Raw genomic sequence first — 20984 nt, 5'->3', positions numbered from 1 at the left:
AGAGCTCTGGCCTGAGATGCCCCCACCCCCCACCCAACGTGCACATCACTCACGTGAGTCTCGCCAAATTCAACAGATCCGAAACCAATCGCCCAGCACCCCACCGTCACTTGACTCATCCGTCTTCTGCCCGCAGAGGGGCCAGCCTATCCCCCAAGCATGAAAACACGCACTGAAAATGAGCGTCTCCCAAAACCCAACATCCTACAGCGAGGCAGGGGAGCACATACACCAGAAGGCTGTTCTCCAAGCTCAAGAACTCAAGTATTACCAGTCATGATTCAAGGATTTATTAAGTCATACATGCAAAACATACTGCTAATCGCATTAGCAAAAGATCAATGTAAAAACACTCCACAATTCTGCAACTGTCGATTTAAAAACTTTTGTTCTAGTGGTTGAAAGGTCCAAGCTCGCATTCTTGCCAGTGGGTAAGTGGTACAGAACTTGGTTAGCACGGGTGTACAGAACCTCACAGACCCAGGGAACACTGTCAGGGCTGGGCCAGGCGGCGTGCGTGCACGCGGGAGGCGGGGTCAGTGCTGTTAGTCGAGGTGCGGTGTCGGTGATCTGGTGGGACAGCGATGGTAAGAACGCCTGTAGTTCAACAACAGTATCTTAAGAACTGTAAAGCTGCAGCACATGATTTTCACACCTCGTTACTAGAAAACTAAGGAAAGCACTTAGTAGCTCTGAGTAAAAGAACATGAAAACAGGAATGCACTTCTACTAACCTACCAAAAAGTTCTGATGCACATTCAGAAAGATGTTACACTACACGGAGGCGTACTGCTCGTGAAGAAAGGGTTCTTCTGTGAGAAGAGCACTAAGTTAGCAACTATGAGAACCACCAGGTCAAAGCTGAATTAAATGCCCAGTTTCAGGAGGGATGGGCAGGTTTAGAAAAAAGAAAAGCTTAGGAAAACACCTACTGGTAATACCGACCTTTCTTCATCATCTACCGCATTAGAAATTAACCTTCAAAAATTTTCACCCGTGACACTTTTAATAGGTGATTATGTGTACAATGTAGTGTAAGTTAATCTCCATATTTTGTCAAAATACTGTCTTCATCCTTTGATCACAAGTGTTCCACACACTCCACCCCAGGGCACCGCGGCCAGAGCAGAATACTTCATCGGAGGGAACACGTGAGGGAGGGTTCTGTTCAAAATCTCACAAAGGCTAATACACTAATTTAAAAAAAATTCACTACGAAATCAAAGACTGATCCAGAGAGCTGAGCTGTTACACTCAGTCGCTGTGACCTACAGTACGATGTTTGGTAGTGGACGTGGGCTGAGAAACTGATGCGCTCGGGCCAACACCTCGTGGAGGAGGCGCTCGGCTCCCAGCATCTGAACTAGGGAGAGCGCGCGAGCACCTCCTCACCTGGAGGCCCCGTCTTCTCCGAGACAAAGGTCTTTAAACGGTTTAGTGCTTAGTATTCTTAGCACAACAATGCAACTTAGCTCACAAGGTATTTTGGCAACTCTTAGTCTGAGCAAGAATAGGGGCTTTTGAAAAATAAGGCTTTAAGAAAGCTTGTCATTTTAGGGCTAAACTTTAATAGAATGTGAAAGTTTGAACTCTTACACTTTTAAACAAACAAAACCTAAAAATTACTGATTGGTTCAAAATGGTTTTATGGAAAAACTAATCTGTAACAAAAACTTGGCATTGAGTGCGAAGGCTCCACCATTTGAGCAAAGCGTACAAAGGTTCCCGGGGGGGGGGGGGGGGGGGGGCAGGAGAGGCTGGACGTTTACAACAGCAGGCATTTTCTCTTCCTCTTCTTGACGGGGGGCGGGCAGAGAACCGCTCGGATGGCTTCATCAAACACTGTCTTGAGGCCTCGCTGCGTGAGCGCTGAGCACTCCAGGTACTTCACAGCACCTGCCAGGAAACAGTGCACTGACCACCGGGATCAGAGCAGGGTGGAGCAGCTCCCCAGGGCCCCCAACCTGCGGACCCCATCACCCCACCCCAGCCCTGAGGGCCCTGCTCAGCTGGGTCCCCAAAGGCCAACCCCCAGAGTTCACTTCCCCAGACGCGACTCCAGCCTGTCGCAAAAATAAAAACACATGCAAAGCCAACAAGAGCAATGCAGGGGTCATACCGATCTCCTTGGCCATGGCTAAGCCCTGTGGGTAGGTGATTGGGGTCAGCTTCTTCTCCTTCAGTTTCTCAATCGTGTCCTTATCATCCCTAAGATCAAGCTTCGTCCCCACCAGGATGATAGGGGTGTTGGGACAATGGTGTCGCACCTCTGGATACCACTACACAGAGAGGAGTAAAGTCAGGCCCCTCCTCCAGGAACTGCCTTCACCTAAATTACACCCTCATGGGTGTCAACCTGTGTCAACCACCCACGTGGTCACTGAGTCCCCATGGAAGCTTCATGCAGGCACTGGGATGTCGCGCTCCACCTCGAGCACACCCTCCAGAACCACAGGCCACCTGCGGTGTGTGGTCCGCAAGCCCAGACGCCCAAGATTCACATCCCTGCAGAGCGGCCCTACCTGTCAGAAAGAGAGGGGAGAGCCCCCCCCCGCGCCGAAACACTTCGTTTTTGGTAAAACGGGTTAAGTTAGGTCATTTAAAAAATCCCTCGCGTATTCAGGGGCGAGAACAAAACCACCTGACCCTGGTCTCGGGTCGGCCACCAGCACCCCCACGGGCATGCCCCTATTCACCACAACCGAAGGGCCTCTCATGCCTGTCATTTTGACCAAGTTCATGAAAAATGCCAGAGCAGAAAGGAATAGTCATTATTTTCACTAGAGCAACTCCAAAATGCTTCATTATTTTAACAGGGAACACAGCACTCTGAATCAGACCCTAAACTTCACAGAACTCTGCAAACTAAAGTCATATACCTAGAAAGCTGATTACTTACTACTTAAGTAAAAAACTAAGCAGTAGAAGTACTAAAACCAACTTAAATAATCCAGTTTCTATCAGTAAATGATTTTTTATTTTTTAATGTTTCTTTCTAGGAGCGACAAAGTATTTTTCTAAAAAATCCCACTTACCTTTGCACGAACATTTTCAAATGATGCAGGACTCACAAGAGAAAAGCAAATTAAGAATACATCCTATAAAAAGAAAACACAGTGAGGCACTGAGAAAACGGTCTTACAGTGACAATCGCACTTTGCTCCCTAAACGCTGCTGGGAGTGGATGTTTGGACCGGCGGGGACACGGCGCACCCACAGCTCCGGCGGAAGCCTGCTCCCTGACCTGTTCTGTGTCGCCATCCCTCCCAGACCAGCACTAGCATGTGAAGCACCAGTTACTTGTGAGATGGGAGCCCAGTATGAAGTATACTACAAAGTTACTTGAGGCTAAGAGGTATCAAATTCAGACCCCAGGAGGCCTCTTTCCCGCCATTCCCACTCCCACTGGGAACTCAGCGGTCCGATCCTACACAGGGGTGAGATCAAATATCAAGCAAAGTACTACACCAATATTTCTATAAAACTTGGTCTTGGTTTCTAAAAAGCAGCGTCAATTTTAAAAACATAATCTACAAATGGTTTGCTTTTCATTAAGCTCCCCAGCTCTCCATCAGAATGTGAACTACAAACATTTTTAGATGATCATCGGGTTCCGAGACAGCTCCTTAAAGAACTGCCGTCAGAGGCCTGGGCACAGGGTCTCAGGCATTTGGGACACCGGCGCGTCCCTCCAGGAGGGAGGGCAGTCTGCTGTGTAAGTGGCAGCCGGCCAGCTGTCAGAGCTTCTCAGACCCAAGTAAGGCCTCTGGAGAACTTGCACCACATTGTGTAAAAAGTCAAATTTAAATATTTATCTGTATTTAAAATGCCCAAGACAGGAGGGTAGAGCTCAGTGGTAGAGCATGTGTGCTTATTAGCACACATGGGTCCTGGGCTCAACCCCCAGGACCTCCATTAAAAACAAACCAACAAGCCTACCTACCCCAAACAAAAACAAAAGAAAAAGTAAGTTACAGAAAACTACCCAAAAAAGTCCCAAGAATTTCTAAAGTGCTAGGCCTGTATTATACATTCTCCTGGAAAAAGGCAATTATGCTCCTTTGTGAAAGGTGCAATTCCCAAGCCAACTTCATCGCCCAGCAGGCACCTTGTACCTGAAAGGGAAGAGGCACCCCACACAACAGCCTTAAATAAATGACATTTAAAACGCCAGCGCATGCACAAGCTGGTCCAAGAATCACCGCAGCACTCGGGCCCTGAGCTGATCACACGTTGCGAGCAGGGTGGGGTTAGCGCACCAGCACCACGCAGCCGCGCCCCGACACCAAAGCCGGAGAAAGAAGGGCCCGGCAGCCGTGGTTAGTCCCACTCCGGCCAAGCACGACCCCGCCTGAGCTTCCAGTTGGAGCCTCTGCATCTCCCCCAACCAGCCTGGGGGGGTCCTTTACACAAGTCCCTCCTGTCCCTTGGGAGTAGGGAAGACAGCAGTTCACAGACTGCTTTAATTCAAGCCACTAGGGAACCTGTCACGCTCTAAGCAGGTTTTATCAAGTAAAACCCCAACCTTGAGTGAATTAAATATAAAACACTCAAGGAACCGTGAGGCTCAATAGGAAATCCTAGGAAAACTCAGTGAAATGAGAGAACAGATAAAGCTTGAAACTGAAGTCGACGGAAAGGTTTACATACAGCGATCGGCTTGTCTTTGCCCCTGGAGGGTATATCCTTACCATACGCTTCTCCAACCTAGTAATGCAGGAGAACGTGGTTTGAGTTTGGCAAAAACCAGAGAGAAGAGAAATCAGTACCACCCATTACTCATTCTTCTTAACTGTGCCTCGACCCTCCCAAGGGATCTAAGAGCAGATGGCAACTAATAGGTCTACAATGCCAAGGGCTCCTGAACAGCTCCATCAGCCTGGCCACCAGGGGCACAAGGAGGTGCCCTGTCAAGGTCAAGGACGATGGAGACAGAGGTCTAGGCAAACCCTGGGGAGGGGACAGAGGCGCTCCTTCGCCCGTGGCAGCACAGATGGTTCTTCTTCTAGCAGAATTTACAACGTGCCCAAGAAGCCCATGGCTTCTGCTCAGGGAGGACGTGTTAGAAGAGTGTCCTTCCCTCAACAGGGGCCTCCGTTAGTACCAGCACAACTTCAGAGCTCTCTGGCCAAGTCTCAGACACAAGCCCAGCTGAAGCCAACAGAAAAAGCACGTGTGAACATGACTCTGGGACGAAAGGCTCTCCAGGAACATGGCCAGGTCTGAGAGCTGCGACCGTGACCGTCACCCGTGCAGCACCTCCTTCCCCGGTGCTGGGAGTTTGGTTTCAATTCAGGGACCTGCTCCACTGAAGCGACAGCCTTACTGCTCTGAGACCCGCAATCCACCCCCGCACCCCCGACGTGTTTGAAGGCCACCCGGAAGTGACAGCATCTCCAGTGTTTACCACAATGCTTTCAATTCACTTCTTTGTTCCAATAAAAACTGAAAGACTTTGCTCTTCCAGCAACAAAGAACCCTGGAATTCTAGAATTATGAGAAAGACAGGCAAGACAACTATTTTAATTTCATCTCACTCAAGCTTCTCCGATTTCCAATTCAAAGCAAATATTAAAAGTTTTTGTCACTATCCTGGCTTAGTCTATAGGCTATTTTTGAAGCTTCGTCCTCCCAGAGACTTGACATGATGCCACAGCTTTACTGTGATGCCGGGGCTCATGGGGATCGGCCACAAAAATGCAGCTTCAAGATGCCTTCTAACCACATCTGTTCTACCCTCTTCCATTTTTAAGAACATTTTTTGATGGAGAAACATGCTTTCCATCCTACGTTAACATCTCGCCATCTGCCTGCTCCTTCCTCCTTCCGTGTTCCTCTCTGGGCTCAAACATGGCTTCAAGAAAACTCTTCTGGGGGAGGGAGCGGCTCAGTGGTAGAGAGTGAGTGCTTAGCATGCACCACGTCCTGGGTTCAATCCCCAGTACCTCCATTAAAAATAAATCTAATTACTGCCCCCGCCAAAACCAAAACCACTCTTGCAGGGCCTCTGCTTAGCTGATCCTCAAGCACCCACTCATCCTGATCTTTCCCCTTAGACCCAAAGCCCCTCAGCGTCCAAGCTGCTCCACCCCGGCTGGGAGCCTCCCAGCACCGCCAGGCTCAGGCTCATCCTGTCGCCTGGGCGGTCAGTCGTCCTGGGTCCCGGGCCGTCCTCCCTCTGGGTCTGAACGCTGCTTTCCTCAGGGCCGCAGGACACTCCCCCACACCAGACCCCACCCTGCCTTCGATGGCCCCACTGCTCCCGCGCACAGCCTGTTCTCCCTCCCTGGTCAAGATCACAGCCTGGACCCGGCCGCTGCCCCACCGCCTCTCCGTCAGCGGTACAACCCACAAAAAGAGAGTCCGCCTGGGGCCGAATGAGGGTGGCTAGGCCCTCGCTCCTCCCAAAGCACTATCATTTCTCTTTCATTTTGTTCTCCAAACGCTTTCCGCCTGGTTTTTACTTTCAGGCTTGGAATACTTTCTCCTTCAGGCATTCTGTGCACTGAGAAAGGACCAGGATGCATAAATCCTTCAGGCATTCTGTGCACTGAGAAAGGACCAGGATGCATAAACTCAGCTGAGAGAAGCAGCGGCAGATGTGTCCCCACTGTGGGGCTGCTGAGAGAACAAGCCTGGCAAAGAGGAAAGCAGACCCCGACGCGGGGAGCCAGCCTGGCGCTCCCGGCTCCTCCAGGGTGCGTTCCGGAGGGCAGCCCCCCAACACGGACCCCAGGCGAGAGCCGAGCTGGGCTGAACATGCGGAAATGAGGCCTAAAGTAAGGAACAGAAACCACTTCACAGTCTTGTTCCAGCCAGACAAATACGCAGTCACCGTGCCAACTACAAAACACCAGCCGGCCTCCTGGCCCACCCAGATCTCCTGACTGCTGTGCCCCAATCACAGCCTGGCCTCGCTTCATCCCGTCTTCTAGGTAGGATTTACTAAAATGTCCACAGAACTACCCTGTTTCCCACCAGCATCTGACCCAAAGCAGATCCTCGATTCCTCCGCATCTCACCCCTCGGCCCCCGGGGTATCTCCCAGCATGGAGTCACTGAGCCAGTCCTGCTGAACTGCCCGTGCGTCCCAGCGAGCTCCGGCTGGAGGACACCGGTGCTCCGCCAGCCAACCCACAACAAAGCCTGGCGCCTTTTGAAAATCAAAACAGCCAAGCTCAACTTTTTCCTATCTAAGGGTATGGCCGCCTGCCCAGCACTTCACCACCCTTCTCAAGCCAGAGCACACACAGAAAATGATGGTGCTGGTGGACTCGGATCCCGGCTGCCCGCAGACACAGCCCATCACACACGTCCCCACACACACTGTGGTGTTCCGGGACAAGCAGGCCAACAGGCTGGGTGCACGAGGCTGGGCCTGAGCACCTAACCGAAGACGAGCACGCAGAACTTCCCAAGGTTCCCAAAAGAGAAGAGAAAGATAGTTTCTTAAAGGATAGAAACCCCTAAGAATTACTTAGTTCAGAAAATTAAAAACCTGAAGGGCAAGTTATACCAGAAGCTGCCCACTGTCTTCTGGAGAACAAAGTGGAACTAATGGTTTAAACAGTTTAAACTCAGCTACACAGAAGATGCCAGCAGGAAATGACCATAGGAAACACACGTCTCTTTTTAGGTCACAAAGACCTAAAAAGTAGGGAGATCTGGGTAAAAAACCACCCAGCTGGCCCTTCAGGAGTGGCCAGGGCACCGTCATGGATGAGTCACATAAACAGGCCTGCAGAGACCGGGTTAGTACGAAGTTTAGAGGTTTCCCTTTGCCAAGAAGGAATCAAGGTGCCAGCCTGTAACTTCCAGGGCTGCTCCTCTTGGTAGGACAGCGTGGCTCAAAGGAAGGAGAACTTTAGGGTCCAGTACCTCAGCACTCACCCCCCACACTCCCCAACACCCTCAGTAGCCAAGATAACCTTCTCATCTCCAAAGGAGTCCAGGCAGGCACATCTGCTAGTGGGCTGCTCCCCTCTCCTTGCTCCTCAGCACCCTCACACCCCTGTAGCTGGGACATGGTGTGTTACGCGCCGAAGTTCAGGTATCTGACAGGAAATGGTCTGCTGCCTTCCCCGGATGGACAAGTTTAAGTCCTAGCCCAGAAGGGCAGTGCCCACTTGGATTTCAGGCCTCACACAGCGCAGCCTGGTACCTCGGTGGTGTTCTTTAGCGTACAAACTGGGAATCCTGCCAAGTCACCTTTGACTTACAGTGAGTAACTGCCTCAGAGAAGAGGCCGCACCCGCCCTGGACCCTGAGTCACAGGAGGTGGTTCCCTTTCCCAGAAGTGCCACACCACCCTTCCAGACCTCTCCAGCTGGCTGGAGACTCCTACCGTACCGATCAGTACCAAGCTCTTTGAGCTCTGGAATCACCAAGCACCCATCGTATAGAAGGGTCTCCTAAACGTACTGAAGAATTCAAACCATTTGGTGATTAGGGGCTGATTTTTAACACATAATCAGTTACTTTTTTACAGGAGAGTAAGGGCAGCCAGCCAATCCAAGCCTTCCATTTCATGGTTTTGGTCTTTGTTTAGCACTCTGATCAGAACTCAGCTGAAGAACAATCAGCAAAAAGAGCTACAGCTCAAAGGAACCGTATCTGGCAATTACTCCAGCAGAAAGTAAGCAGAAAAGACAATGACTGTGGCTTGGAAGGAGCTGTAATAAAAAGTTTAAAACTATCATTACTTAGCAGGAAGTTCATTTAAAAATAAAAACAAAAAACAAGATTTGGGAAGACTTGGGTAACTTAACTAACTATTCTCACTCACAATACCACCCAAAATGGAGGGTTCAATCTGTCCAAGGGTCAACGCCTGTCTTCTCCAGGATGTTTCCCTGATCCTGACCCCGGCCCACCAGGCTTGCTGAGGGCGAGTCCTGCAGCTTCCACTCATCTGGACCCAGCTCTGAACCGAGGCTCTCCAGACCTACCAATACAGTGACACACAAGCGGAGGAAGCCTCGGACTGTTCTATGTGCCGCACATATACAGATTCACGTGACCCTAAGACCAGAGGTGAAGAAACCTGCCCAGGTTGCAGACCCACAGACCCAGCGAGAAAGAGGGAGGGCAGGATTTGAACCCAAGGAATTTGCTCAACTGCCTCCAAACTCCCCTGGCCAGTGAAGTCACCAAGTCTCCGAAGTTGTTTTATTATTTAAAGAAAAGTGGCTCCCAGTCAAGTTTTCACCGGCTACTGCTCTAATGAGCTTTGGTCAACAGAACATTTAGTCATCTGATGTAGAAGCAAATCCAATCTGTAAATTTTTCTGACTAGATACAATGGACAACACATTTTTACAAAACTGGAACCTCAGTCGACACTGAGAAGACCTGGGTACTAAAACTGTAAAAAATAAACATGTATTTTATAGAAAAACAGTACTAAACCTTTAAGATTAGTTACTAACTTGATTTAAAGAAACCTTACTCTTAACTGCTTAATTTGATTCCACAGAATCAAAAGTGTGACAAAGCAAACTAATCTGCAAACTAACTGCTGTTAAAACTGTTTGGCAGAAACAATACAGCACCTATTTCACACAGCTCTCCTAAAACTACACGGAAGAATGCAAAATGCACAGCACTGCAGTCAGTAACTGGTCATGCTCAGAAGCTAAAGGCGAACAAAACCCTCGTCTGCATCTATTCACTGCTGTATTTAACATTCTTTGTTACTACCTGACGTACCCAAAAGACGGCAATACAGGCAAACCCCCAGGTGATATGGAATTAACTAAACAATCAGGAATTATGTATTTTAAAGGACACACTGAGCATCAGTCACGCTCCTTACTGTCTGCGGGTAGGAGAGGGGACGCAATCGGTCATAGTCTTCTTGTCCAGCTGTGTCCCATAAGCCCAGGTTCACTGGCTTCCCATCCACCATAACATTGGCAGAGTAGTTGTCAAAGCTGTAGGACAGAGTAAAAATGGTTAGTCTTTGGCCCTGGAGCGCAAGGCACAGATCCAGGACCAGAGGCCTGTGAGCTGAGAAGGCGGGAGTAGACCTGCAGGCGGCCAGGCCAGCGAACCCCCACCCCAGCATGCAGGCCTGAGAAGAGGCCCCCTGAGAGCCAAGAAGCGGAGGGAAAACGGGGACTGGGGGCTGGAGTGAACAGAAACAAATACACACCTAGACAGAAACAAGACCGAGCTACTGAACTTAATCAAAGACAAGTCACTGTCACCCATAAAAACCTGCTTGCTGTTAATGAAGAAAAAATTAAGATCTTTCTCCCCAGGAAGAAACACAGTATCAGACGCCACCACCGCAGCACCGGTAGCGCCTCCAGACGCACGGGGAGGGAGGTCAGTGGTCAGGTCCTGCTGCTCACCTGCGCCTGCAGCCAAAGTGCAGTGGCCACACAAGACAAGCCGCATCTGAGAAGCCACTGGGTAACCGAGAAGCTCCAAAGTGAGTCCACCAAATCACATGTGTATTTAAATTAATTTGAGGCTGCTACGCACAAATGAGTTAACCCTAAGAGGAAGCCCAGAAAGCCTACAGGCTGACAGGGGAAAATAAGGCCGACATTAAAAAATGACTGTAAATACCATGGAGTAGTTTTTTTTTTTAATATTTGAAAATTAATTAATTAATTTTATTTGGGCGGGGGAGGTAATTAGTTTACTTTTAGAGGAGGTACTGGGGATTGAACCCAGGACCTTGTGTGTGCTAAGTATGTACTCTACCATTTGAGCTATATACCCTCCCCCTTCATGGAGTAGTTTATTAAAAAGAAAACCTGGCATCACAATTTAAACCAGGGTAAGTACCACCCAGAACACAATACATCAGCCTTCAAAATAAAACTCCAGAATTAATTTTTACATACTTAAGACTGAAAAACTTCAGATGTGACACTGGAGTCATGGTCTGAATATCAGGTTCCAATGTGGTTTATAAAAGTGAATGACCAAACAAGCTTTCATAAAGAAAAGGTCTCCTGTTCTGTATGTCCGATTCAGTGAGAAAAGGCTATTTAGTAAATGGTACTGTGGCGTTTTTTCAGTCTGTGAAAAAGAATCAGGTGTCTGCCTCATCCTATACTAAGAAATAAATTCAAAACGAATTAAAAATAAAATCTTTAGGTACAAAAATCCTAGAAAAAATACTAGAGAACATTTTTAATAAGACATAAAACTCAGGAAAGAAAAATGGCATATTTACCTAAAAACGCAGAAGACACAACGAAGTTCAAAGACAAATGAGACAGGGATAAATATTTCCCACATACAGAAGCTTCATCGGTAAGAAAAATTTTCAGTGGAAAAATAAGCAAAGGATTTCAACAGGCAATTCACAGAAGACTGGGCAGACAGTAAACATTCGAAAGATTTAACCTCACCAGTGATCAGAAATGCAAATGATGAGGTAACCTTTTTCAACCCAAGCTAACCACAGTAGTACTAAGGGGCTGATTCGGTCACAGCTGGTCAAAGTGACACCCCTTTGGACAGCAACTGTGTAGTATCTATTCAAATTTAAAACGCCCATTCCCTTTTGATTTGGCACAGTTCTAAAAACTGAACATGTGTGCACAAAGACACGTGCAGTGATATTTAACACAGTACTGTTTGTAATGATCAGGGGCTAAGTCAGCTACAGTACTTCAAAGTCATTAACAGCTGTCAATGGTTTAGCTCTACCCACATGTATAGATTAGGAAAGTCCCCACCATAAATTCAGGACAACGTGAACAGTATGGCTGCACTTTTACTGAAACATGCACAGGACTCCTAAAAGCGCGGGCTGTGTTCGAGGAGAACACAGTGGGGACTGAGCAGTTTCCTCTCTACCAGCAGGGCGGCCCCAGGACACAGTGCCCCCGGCCGCAGGGCAGTGCCTTCTGAGGGTCCAAGACATAAGGCTCCTTGGTAACCCCATCATCCAAAAAGCACTTTTCCATCCCCACCCAATTCTGCTGCCAACAGGGAATAAGCAGCTCTGCAGCCAGCTGCCCCTCCCGTACACCACCCACCTCCCCACCCCCTACGTACACGCCCAGGTTTCATTCCAAAGTCCAGTAACTCAACAGTGACCGTGTAACCACTGGATTACTTGCCAGAAAAGGCCAATTTAAACATAATGGAGTATTTTGTTCCAGTTCCTTGACCCTTCACACCAAGAGCCCAGGAAGCCAAATTTATCTGAAACTCTTAACATTATCCTGTCTCTGTTCTTCATAGTTAATTAAACTTTCATTTCCTGAATATCTAAGAATCAATTAAGAAAGCTGTGTTTCATCACTATGCAGAATCTTTACATTAAATATTTTGCAAAAGCCCAAACACCTTATAATTAGACTTCAATGGGTGAGATACGATTACAGATATTTAATCTTATCTGTTCATATAAGGATTAAAAAAGGCACAGCAAAACAAAGCTTAATGTACTCCAAAAAGCACATCACAGACAAGTTAGTTTAACTCAAGGTACTTACACAGTGGGGATATATTCTCCAGGAAATGCATTGGTCGTGTAACTGATCAGTAGGCAAGTTTTACCTACAGCTCTAGAGAGAGAGAAAAAAATGGTGTTAAGTTGCTTAGCCAACAAGAATGCATACTAACTTACATTATTCGGTTAAAATAATTCATAGGAAAATCAAGTGGTATACACCAAGTATTGAGCATTAAACAGTTTCTAAACCATTTATTTAACACTATACTTGTTTTTATTCTGAAATTTAAAATCAACAAATTGGAACTACCCAGAAAGGCAGAGTCTGGAGAATTCACATTGTTTTGGGATGAGGTATCAGCTCTAGTGGTTGAGAAGTAGTTAATAAGTACAAGGTTCAAGAGGAAAAATATTCTCAAATTGAAAGTCTCTTCTTTAAACATCTCTAGAAAGCTTTCATGCAAGAATCTTCAATTCTATCCTCAAATTATTTTGATGAATACTAATATGCAAACGGAGCTTTCCTCTCCAACTTCCACTTTGTTGCTAAGTAATCTATTTTGCCCACTGAGTGGCAACTCAAATCCCACCACCTGCCCACAGCCTCCCTCTGGCATCAGTTATGACGGAGTCACTACCCACCATAGAACTGCTCTCACTCTGATCGTCCGTATTCACATGCCCCCTCCCTACTCCCATCCTCACACATCACTTTTAGGGTAACTAACTTATTATGTTCCAGTGTTAATTAATGGCTCAGGGATGCTGGAGTAATTTCCCTAACAGTTGCAAAGAGAAGAAAGCAGCAAAGAGGAGTGGAGAAATAAGCCCGAGACAGGAGGGCCTCCTACACAACTGGTAATGGGGACAGTGTGCCAGGTGGTGGCTGAAAGTCTTCCAACCACTTGAAAATTTTTTCAATGTAAAAACTGAGATGATCACTGCACCATTAGCCAAAACACAGTCTCCAAATTTTACAACATTCACAGGGTGACTTCAGGGGCTTCTGAGGGTCCCTAGATTCCCAAGGGTTTACCAAATGCTCCTCACCAGAGCCCATCTCCCTGCTGTCCTCCGCGGGCTCACCAAGGGATACACTGGAGTTGAGTTGCAAGATTCTGTTCAATCTCAACTACAATAAATTAGGATTCACTATAAAGAAATTAAGTGCTTCTCTAGTTTCCTTGCACTCTTAGTTAAGGCAAAAACCTCTCAACCAGAGCAGATTACAAGCCCACGCAGTCTTGCCAATACTTGTTTCACTCATAACATTATTAAGAGCTTAACAAAAGTTGGAACTCCCCCACCCCAAAGACCTCACAGTCAAACATTACATCATCAGGAGGCAGCTTCCAACTCCTAAAGGCTTTCTAAACAGAAATGACTCATTGGCCATACATTTAGTTAAAAGCTTAGAATGTTTAAAAAAAGAATAAAAACACACACACACAACCTGTTTGAGTAAGAGTTTAAGATTTGAAGTCATTACCCTGGCTGTGCAAACCATAGCCAACTCGCCACCTTTATCAGTTAGTGGCTAAAATTTCTACTTAAGTTTCAACTTCCTTACGCCTCAGTTTTCTTAACCGTAAAATGAATGCAAAACTATCAATCCTTTACAAAACTGTGAGCATTAATTCAATTTCAATCTATACCAACAAACTGGGTGTTATACCAGGAAGTACACCAGGTACTAAAGATACTGCAATGAATAAGACCTCATGGAACTTACACAATTATTAAACTGAAAAATGAAGAATGCAATTACATAAAATTATAGGTGTGATAACTGTTATTAAAGATGTTCTGCAAACGCACAGCAAAGGGATCTAACCTAGTCTTGAGAGTAGAGGAGGCTGCATGTCACTGAGACTTATGAGGCGTGGGGACACAGCAGGGAGGGACGCTCTAGGCAAAACCATCAGCACACAGGGAGCCCCAGACCACAGGAAGCCAAGCAGCTCAGTACAGCTGAGGAACACAGAAAAAAGGGGGGAAGCTGCAGAGGAAAATCTGGAGAGGTTGTCATCTATTTTGGTTAGGGACATGGAACTTGATCTTATTTGGGAAGTAACCGAAGATTTTTAGTTGCCAAGAAGCCATTAGATTTGCATTTTTAGAAGAAGCCTCAGCAACAGTGTGGAAAGAGGACTGAAGAAGCTGAGACCGGGAAGCAAGGAAGCAGCTGTCGCCGCATCCCAGGAACCAGTCCCAGCTGCCCGGACCCCAGAGGAGCTTTAGGGCGCAGAGAAGGGGGCCATTCCCAGAGCCACCTATACGTGAGTAGAAGCAGACAAGCCTGGCTCAGCAGCCGCAGGGTGGATGTGGTAGCTGAGAAAGAGTGGATTCTGAGACCAGGACAAATGAATCTCTTTTCAAAATAAAAATGTTAATAGTTGCTGCCTCTTAATGTCAGACATAACCAGCTAGAAAGGCTTTAACTGTTATGTTAAAATGTCACAGTACTTCAAGATCCCATCTCAAGTCTCTCCTATACGTATGAGCAACAAAGCCATTACTATAAACACCGAGGGGGGTGTGTATATCTCAGCTGTAGAGCACCCTAAGTCCTGGGTTCAATCCCATGCCTCTGTTAAGAGGGGGAAAAAAATTAAAAACAAAACAAAAAAAACGCCACCAAGTGTTTTAAATGCTCTAAAATTTTCTTTTCCTTCAGCTGAGGCGTCATCTTTTAAAAGGATCAACGGCAAAGAAATTCAAGGTACTGGCATAACCTGAAAGTAGCTGAAATTTTACTACCAATCATCATTTGCCATAAACTTGTGTTCTACAAGAAAATTTTTAAAATATAAAATTCTGACTTTTTTAAACAAGTAAATGTCCAATCTTTGATTTAAATATTTACTTTTTAGAAACAGATAAAAGAAAAAAGGGTTATTTACCCCCAATTAGTGTATTTATTCACTCCTTTTTAACACACTCCACAAATAAATGCCACAGGCCAAAGTCAACACTGGGTGTAGGCAGTCACAGCATTTCCCACAGGAAGGTGAATGCAAGCATTTAGTCACAGCCTTGACGACGCTGCTGCAGTTTCTGGAAGTTACTGTTTGCCTTGGGATTTCCAATTTTATATATTTAACTGTTCGGTTCAATTTAACTGCTGTTAAGTCTCGAAAGTGATAAGGAGTCTACTGGAATAAAGTTCCCGCTTTGTCTTGTAGAAATAATCAGGACCAAAGCCAATAACATCTGTTCCTATTATGTTCTTTATCTTCCTATTACGAGAACCTTAAGGAAACTGTTTTTCCTTTGAAATTTTTTGGTTAAGCGTCAGTGTTACTCCCTGAAATCTGTAAGCCAAAACTTTAAAAGCACATACAATCAATAAATCTGGAAACACTGGCAATTTCCTCACATTTAAAAAGACATCAAGGAAAGTCAAAAATAAGAACATTCTGCATTGCCTTAAAAAAAAAATTTAAGAGAGGGGAGGGTTAGCTCAGCAGTTAGAGTACACGCTTAGCATACAAAGTCCTGGCTTCAATTCCCACTACCTCCAAATAACTAACTAAATAAATAAACCTAATTACCACCGCCCCCCCAAAAAAAAACCCCAAAAAGGCAAAAGCAAAAAAAAAAAAAACTCCAATAAATAAAATAAATATTTTAAAAATTAAACTTAGGACAGAAAAACCAGATTTCTCCAGTGACTATTTTAACCAAAAAACCCTACATTTCTGTCTGAAAGTACCTAGATCTCTTCCCCGTTAGTTTTATTAAGGTATAACTGACACACAGCACTGTTTAAGTTTAAGGTGTACAACATAATGATTCAACTTACATACATGACCGAATGATTACAATAGGTTTCGTGAACATCCAAATCTCATATACATACAACAGTAAACAAACAGAATAAGATGATTTTCCTTGTGATGAGAACTCTTAGGATTTATTCTCTTAACTTTCATCTATAACACAGAGCAGTATTAAGTATCTTTACCATGCTATACATTACATTATATCCATCTTATAACTTGAAGTCTGTTCCTTTCGGCTACCTCCTAATTCCTCCTCTCCGGACTCTAAAAGTCCCTAGGATCCTAGGGACAAATTAATAGAATGTGGTGGAACATAAACTGTAAGAATCAAATATATATTCATGCTTACTGCATTAATGAAAGACCTGGAATGAATGTTCTCAATTTACAAGGAGAAATGGGGTTTGGGGTCTCTTTAACACTCGGTCTTCAGTAAATGCTTAACTACGCAGAGAGTAAGTTCAGAAAATGTATGAATTAATAGAGAAGTTTAGTGCCACAAAAACACAAAACCCTATCTGATGTTCTGCCACTAACAAGGGACATCACAATCACCTTACAGAAAGCCAGTCATTACCACCACTGGAGGCTTCAGAAAATTCAGATTCTGCAGTTACTAGAACACGCAAGGCTGAAGATGACAGCTGGTACCTGTGACAAGAGTCCGAATCTGAAGAAGCCATTACTCTCACTGCCCTTCTAGAACCATGAAGCCTACCCCTAGGGTTGGCGAAAGAAAACAGAGTTCAAAACCAAGAATGTATACCTAGCTGCATATCACCCCCATTCTCCTTCACAATCAACTCCTCTACAAATCCTCTTAAAATATTCCCCAATAATGGGAAGATGTGTGATAAAGTAAATAGAGCAGCCTGTTGATTACAGAATCTAAGTGGTAGGTATATGAGTGTTCACCAGACAATTCTTGCAACTCCTCCATGTTTAAAATTTTTCATATTAAGATGTTGGGGGGAAAAAATCCATCTGACGACATGTGGCCCAGTAGCAGGATTCCTGATAAAACATCTTTCTAGGAAGACTACACTGACATATTAGAACTATCAGGTGACGCAGAGAAGAGAAAGTAGGAAGTACTAAGCCATTACATGACTGTCGCAAAAGATTCAACATTACAGAAGGCAGCTTTGAGGTTTCTAAAACAGACTCCTGATACTCCTCCACTGAACCCAACCCCAAACTTTTAGCTGGAATTATCATCTGAAATTAAAATTTAAATAAAGCTTTATGTATAATTTTACCAACCAAGATCAAATACTAAACCTAATCTGGAAGCCAGTGCAGAATTCAATCACCTTTACAAGTCAAAAACGTGGAAGCCCCTGTCTTGAGACAAAAACATACAAAAACAACTGATGAAGAGCTTAAACTCATGGATTTTGCCATCACTGACTGCTCAAAGAAAGAAAGCAGGAACTGGTGTACATTCCTATAAAGATGACATCATGGAAGGCATTTATCATGCTCAACTAAAAAAATTCCTAGACAGCAATGTCTAAATTAGACACTGGGCTGGAGAGACTCCTAGAGCCATTTGGAGTGAAATGAGGGGGGCTTCAAGTCACTCACCCCCAGCCTTCCAGTCAAGCAATGCCAAAACAACACAACTGAAAATGGCTATTCATAAATATTTGAATGAGAGATGCTGTCTTACCTAAGTAAAGCTGAGAGAAAATCTTGGGGCAGAGGTCTCCCAAGTAAAAGTGACAGACTCTGTGTTCAGGAAGGACTAACAGAATCAGGATCAGCAGAAGGACTAACAATTAAAAATATCAAAATTTATCTCATATTTTCTTCTCAACACCAACTGAATTGTTGTATAGGAAAGAATACATTAGAAGAATATAGGCAAATTGGTGCTAGTTATAAATACAGTTATGACCCAGCTTTGAACCATAATTCCCAAGAATGTCTTTAAAATAAGGAAGCCTGCAATTTGTGGAACCTCAATCAGTTTTCCTTTGCTGCTTAAACTGACCCTAATTGCCTGAAATTCTACATTAAGTAACCTCTTCACCCCACAAAATTTAGACTCACACTTACCGCTTTAACAATTTTTAAATAAAACATTCTAACTAGGAATCTATTTTATTCAAATAATAGTAGAAGCATTTTTGGTAGAAAAATTATGTATGCTGACTTTTCACTGAAGCAATGTTTGCTACATATCGTCCCTTATTTAAAGTAATATGGCTCAAATTTTTTCATGAAGGTACATTTCATTCCTAATATGGCTTAGCTGTAGTCAGTATCAATGTCAAATGTAGTATTTAGAAACTGAGCTCAAGCGGTAGAGCACATGCTTAGCATGCACAAGGTCCTGGGTTCAATCCCCAGTACCTCCTCTAAAAATGAATAAATCAATCCAATTACCTCCCCCCAAAAAATTATTTTAAAAAACCCTGAAAACTCAAGGCCATTGTCTTTTATGCCTAATACTCCCTTCACAGAGCCTAGCAGTGCCTCAAAGTAATAGAAACAGCAATTCTAATACTGGCAGCTGGCAATTAATATCCAGCATCCTGTTTAACCCTCAATTTCCCCTTGAAGCACCTCTCTTGGGGGATGAGTGATCTGCTCAGGGTTGCCCTGCAAGTGGTGAGGTGGTGATCTGAAGGAAGGATCCAGATCCCACAGTAGGCATTCAACAAGTATTTGACTAGAAAAACAAGGCAATACAAACAGCAGAGGTCCGTATTTTTATATCTGCTGTGTTTACGTTGTAGTTTTAGACCATTTTCAAATAAGATTATTACCTTCTATGATTAGATAATTTAACTTATAAAAAACTAGTATGTATTATTTCATATCTGAGCATTACTGATTCAGCATTTTTAATTTTGAAAGGAAGTTCAGATCATTTTAAATGTTCCCAAGACAAAATGACATGTTTAATTCAGTAGCAGAAAGATCAAAACTTCATTTAAACGAATTTACTGACTTCACTACTAAACCTATTAACTGAGCATTTCCCCCCCAAATTAAAGCTTTCTTTCAAAGGGTTAAAAAAAAAAACCACATTGTAAGTCACCTATAATTCAGTAAAAATTTTAAAAAGTATCATATGTATTCTTAAATAGGTGAAACGTACAATTTCTAATTATACAGATATAGCCTCGAAGTGTTAATAATCCTTCACATCTCCGAGTCTGACAAATCATACTGACAAATCATAAAAAATCAGTTGTCTAACTGTCCCTCATGGATCTGAATTAGTTTTAAAACAACTTCGAATGTCTAATTTGCAAAGATCTAAATAAACAGAGAACGCCTAAATTCACTGAGACGTATAAGCAACATGAATCCTATTGACGAGTTTGGGGGTACAGGGATGCCAGAACTCTTCCTTCAACTTTCTAAGACCCGAAAAATGTACTAGTTGCATTCTGAGGTTGCTCAAACTGGTAGTAGTTCTCGGAGCTTCCTTGTTCACGCAATGCTTAGACACACAATTTTGCTCGGATTACACTGAGATTCTTGTTTCCAGGGGAGGAAAAAAACGGCATAAGACAAGTCTTGTCTTCCTCGAGGGCCTGTAACCACCACGGACAGTAATGAAAAGAGACGCCTCGAGTCCCAGGGCAGCTCTGCTCAGGAAGCCTGTTCTGCTACAGTATCCCATTCCTAACGCAAGAAGCGAGGCCAGCTGCTTCTTTTTTTTTAATGACCACACCAAGTTCAGAGAAAGGAACAGTCTTAATCACACCCAGCTCTTCGCAGCTAGCAACCAGAAAAGTTTCTCCGCGGAAGAAGCAGAGTCACTTAAAAAAAAAAAAATCACGAAAGTGGCTAAGTACCCTCTAGGAAATCAGTTTAGAGTCACCAAACCAGCCTGTGCACTTATTCCGCAAATACGACCGACTTGTGACCGCCAGGACCCACGGAAGCTTTCAGTGCGGCTCGAGAGGTTCATGTAAAAACCAAGAACGGGTCCTTTTTTTAAGAAAGGCGAGCCCCTAAGCCTCCCTCACCCACAGGCGAACGGGGAGGGTGGCGGAGCGGCGCTGGGCGAGTTCGGCCGGGCGGTCAGCCGGCCGGGGAGAAAGCGGGAGGGTGGAGTTCACTTTTCACTCAGGCCGCCGATCGCCCATTCCCTCCCTCCCTCCCCCACCAAAAAAGCCGGAACCAGGCCCGCGCCGCCCGGTCCCGGGGAGGGTGGCGGCCCGCGCCCCTCGCCCGACCCCCGCGAGGCCCGGCCAGGACCCGCGAGCTCGCGCCGCCCGCCCCCGGCCCCCAGGCCGCGCACTCACCCGTCTCCCACCACCACACACTTGATGGCCTGCATCTGGGCCGCTCGCTGGGCCGCGGCGGCGGCGGCGGCCGGGCGCTGAGGCGAGAAGCGACGAGCTCGGGGAGCGGCAGGCGGGCGGGCGGGCGCGCGGCTGCGGGCGGCAGGGCGCGGGGTGCCGGGGCCGCGGTCCACGCCGCCTCGCCCTCCGCCGACGGGAAGCCGGAGCCCAGCTGCAGCCACCACCCAAGACTGGGGAAAACTGCAGAGAAACAGGAAATGGCCGCTCCACTCACATCCGGCCTCCCCTCCCCCGCGCCGGCGCCGCCGCTCCCAGGCTCCGGGGCGGGGCCGCTCCCGCTCGCGCAGCTCCCGGGGTTTCTCTCGGCTTCGGAGACGCTCGGGCGCGCTCGGCTCCGGCCGCGGGGCGGGGGGCGGGGGGCGGGCCGGCCGCCATCTTTGTGCGCCCCGCCCGGCCAGCCCGGGTTCGGCCTCGAGCCGCGCCTTCGCTTCCAGGAGCCTTGGTTTC

The 20984-nt window shown here is 45.9% G+C and overlaps 1 protein-coding gene across 2 annotated transcripts; it reads right to left on the bottom strand.

The window, feature by feature from the left end:
* Positions 1-274: 274 nt before the first annotated feature.
* Positions 275-20768, bottom strand: RAC1 (Rac family small GTPase 1). 2 transcript variants are annotated; one of them, XM_072943360.1, is made up of 7 exons: positions 20478-20768; positions 12465-12536; positions 9815-9932; positions 4651-4707; positions 3036-3098; positions 2120-2279; positions 275-1896 (listed from the first exon to the last, which is right to left on the bottom strand). In XM_072943360.1, exons 1-7 carry the CDS (start codon positions 20510-20512, stop codon positions 1766-1768), a joined length of 636 nt encoding a protein of 211 aa, XP_072799461.1. In that variant the 5' UTR covers positions 20513-20768; the 3' UTR covers positions 275-1765. The 2 variants fall into 2 exon arrangements, with proteins under 2 accessions (XP_072799461.1, XP_072799462.1); XM_072943361.1 differs by lacking the exon at positions 4651-4707 and having other exon boundaries at positions 20478-20763.
* Positions 20769-20984: the final 216 nt, after the last annotated feature.

The sequence above is a fragment of the Vicugna pacos genome, chromosome 18 (genome assembly GCF_048564905.1).
Source record: "Vicugna pacos chromosome 18, VicPac4, whole genome shotgun sequence".
NCBI lineage: Eukaryota > Metazoa > Chordata > Mammalia > Artiodactyla > Camelidae > Vicugna > Vicugna pacos.
This window is presented reverse-complemented; position numbering and strand designations above follow the sequence as displayed.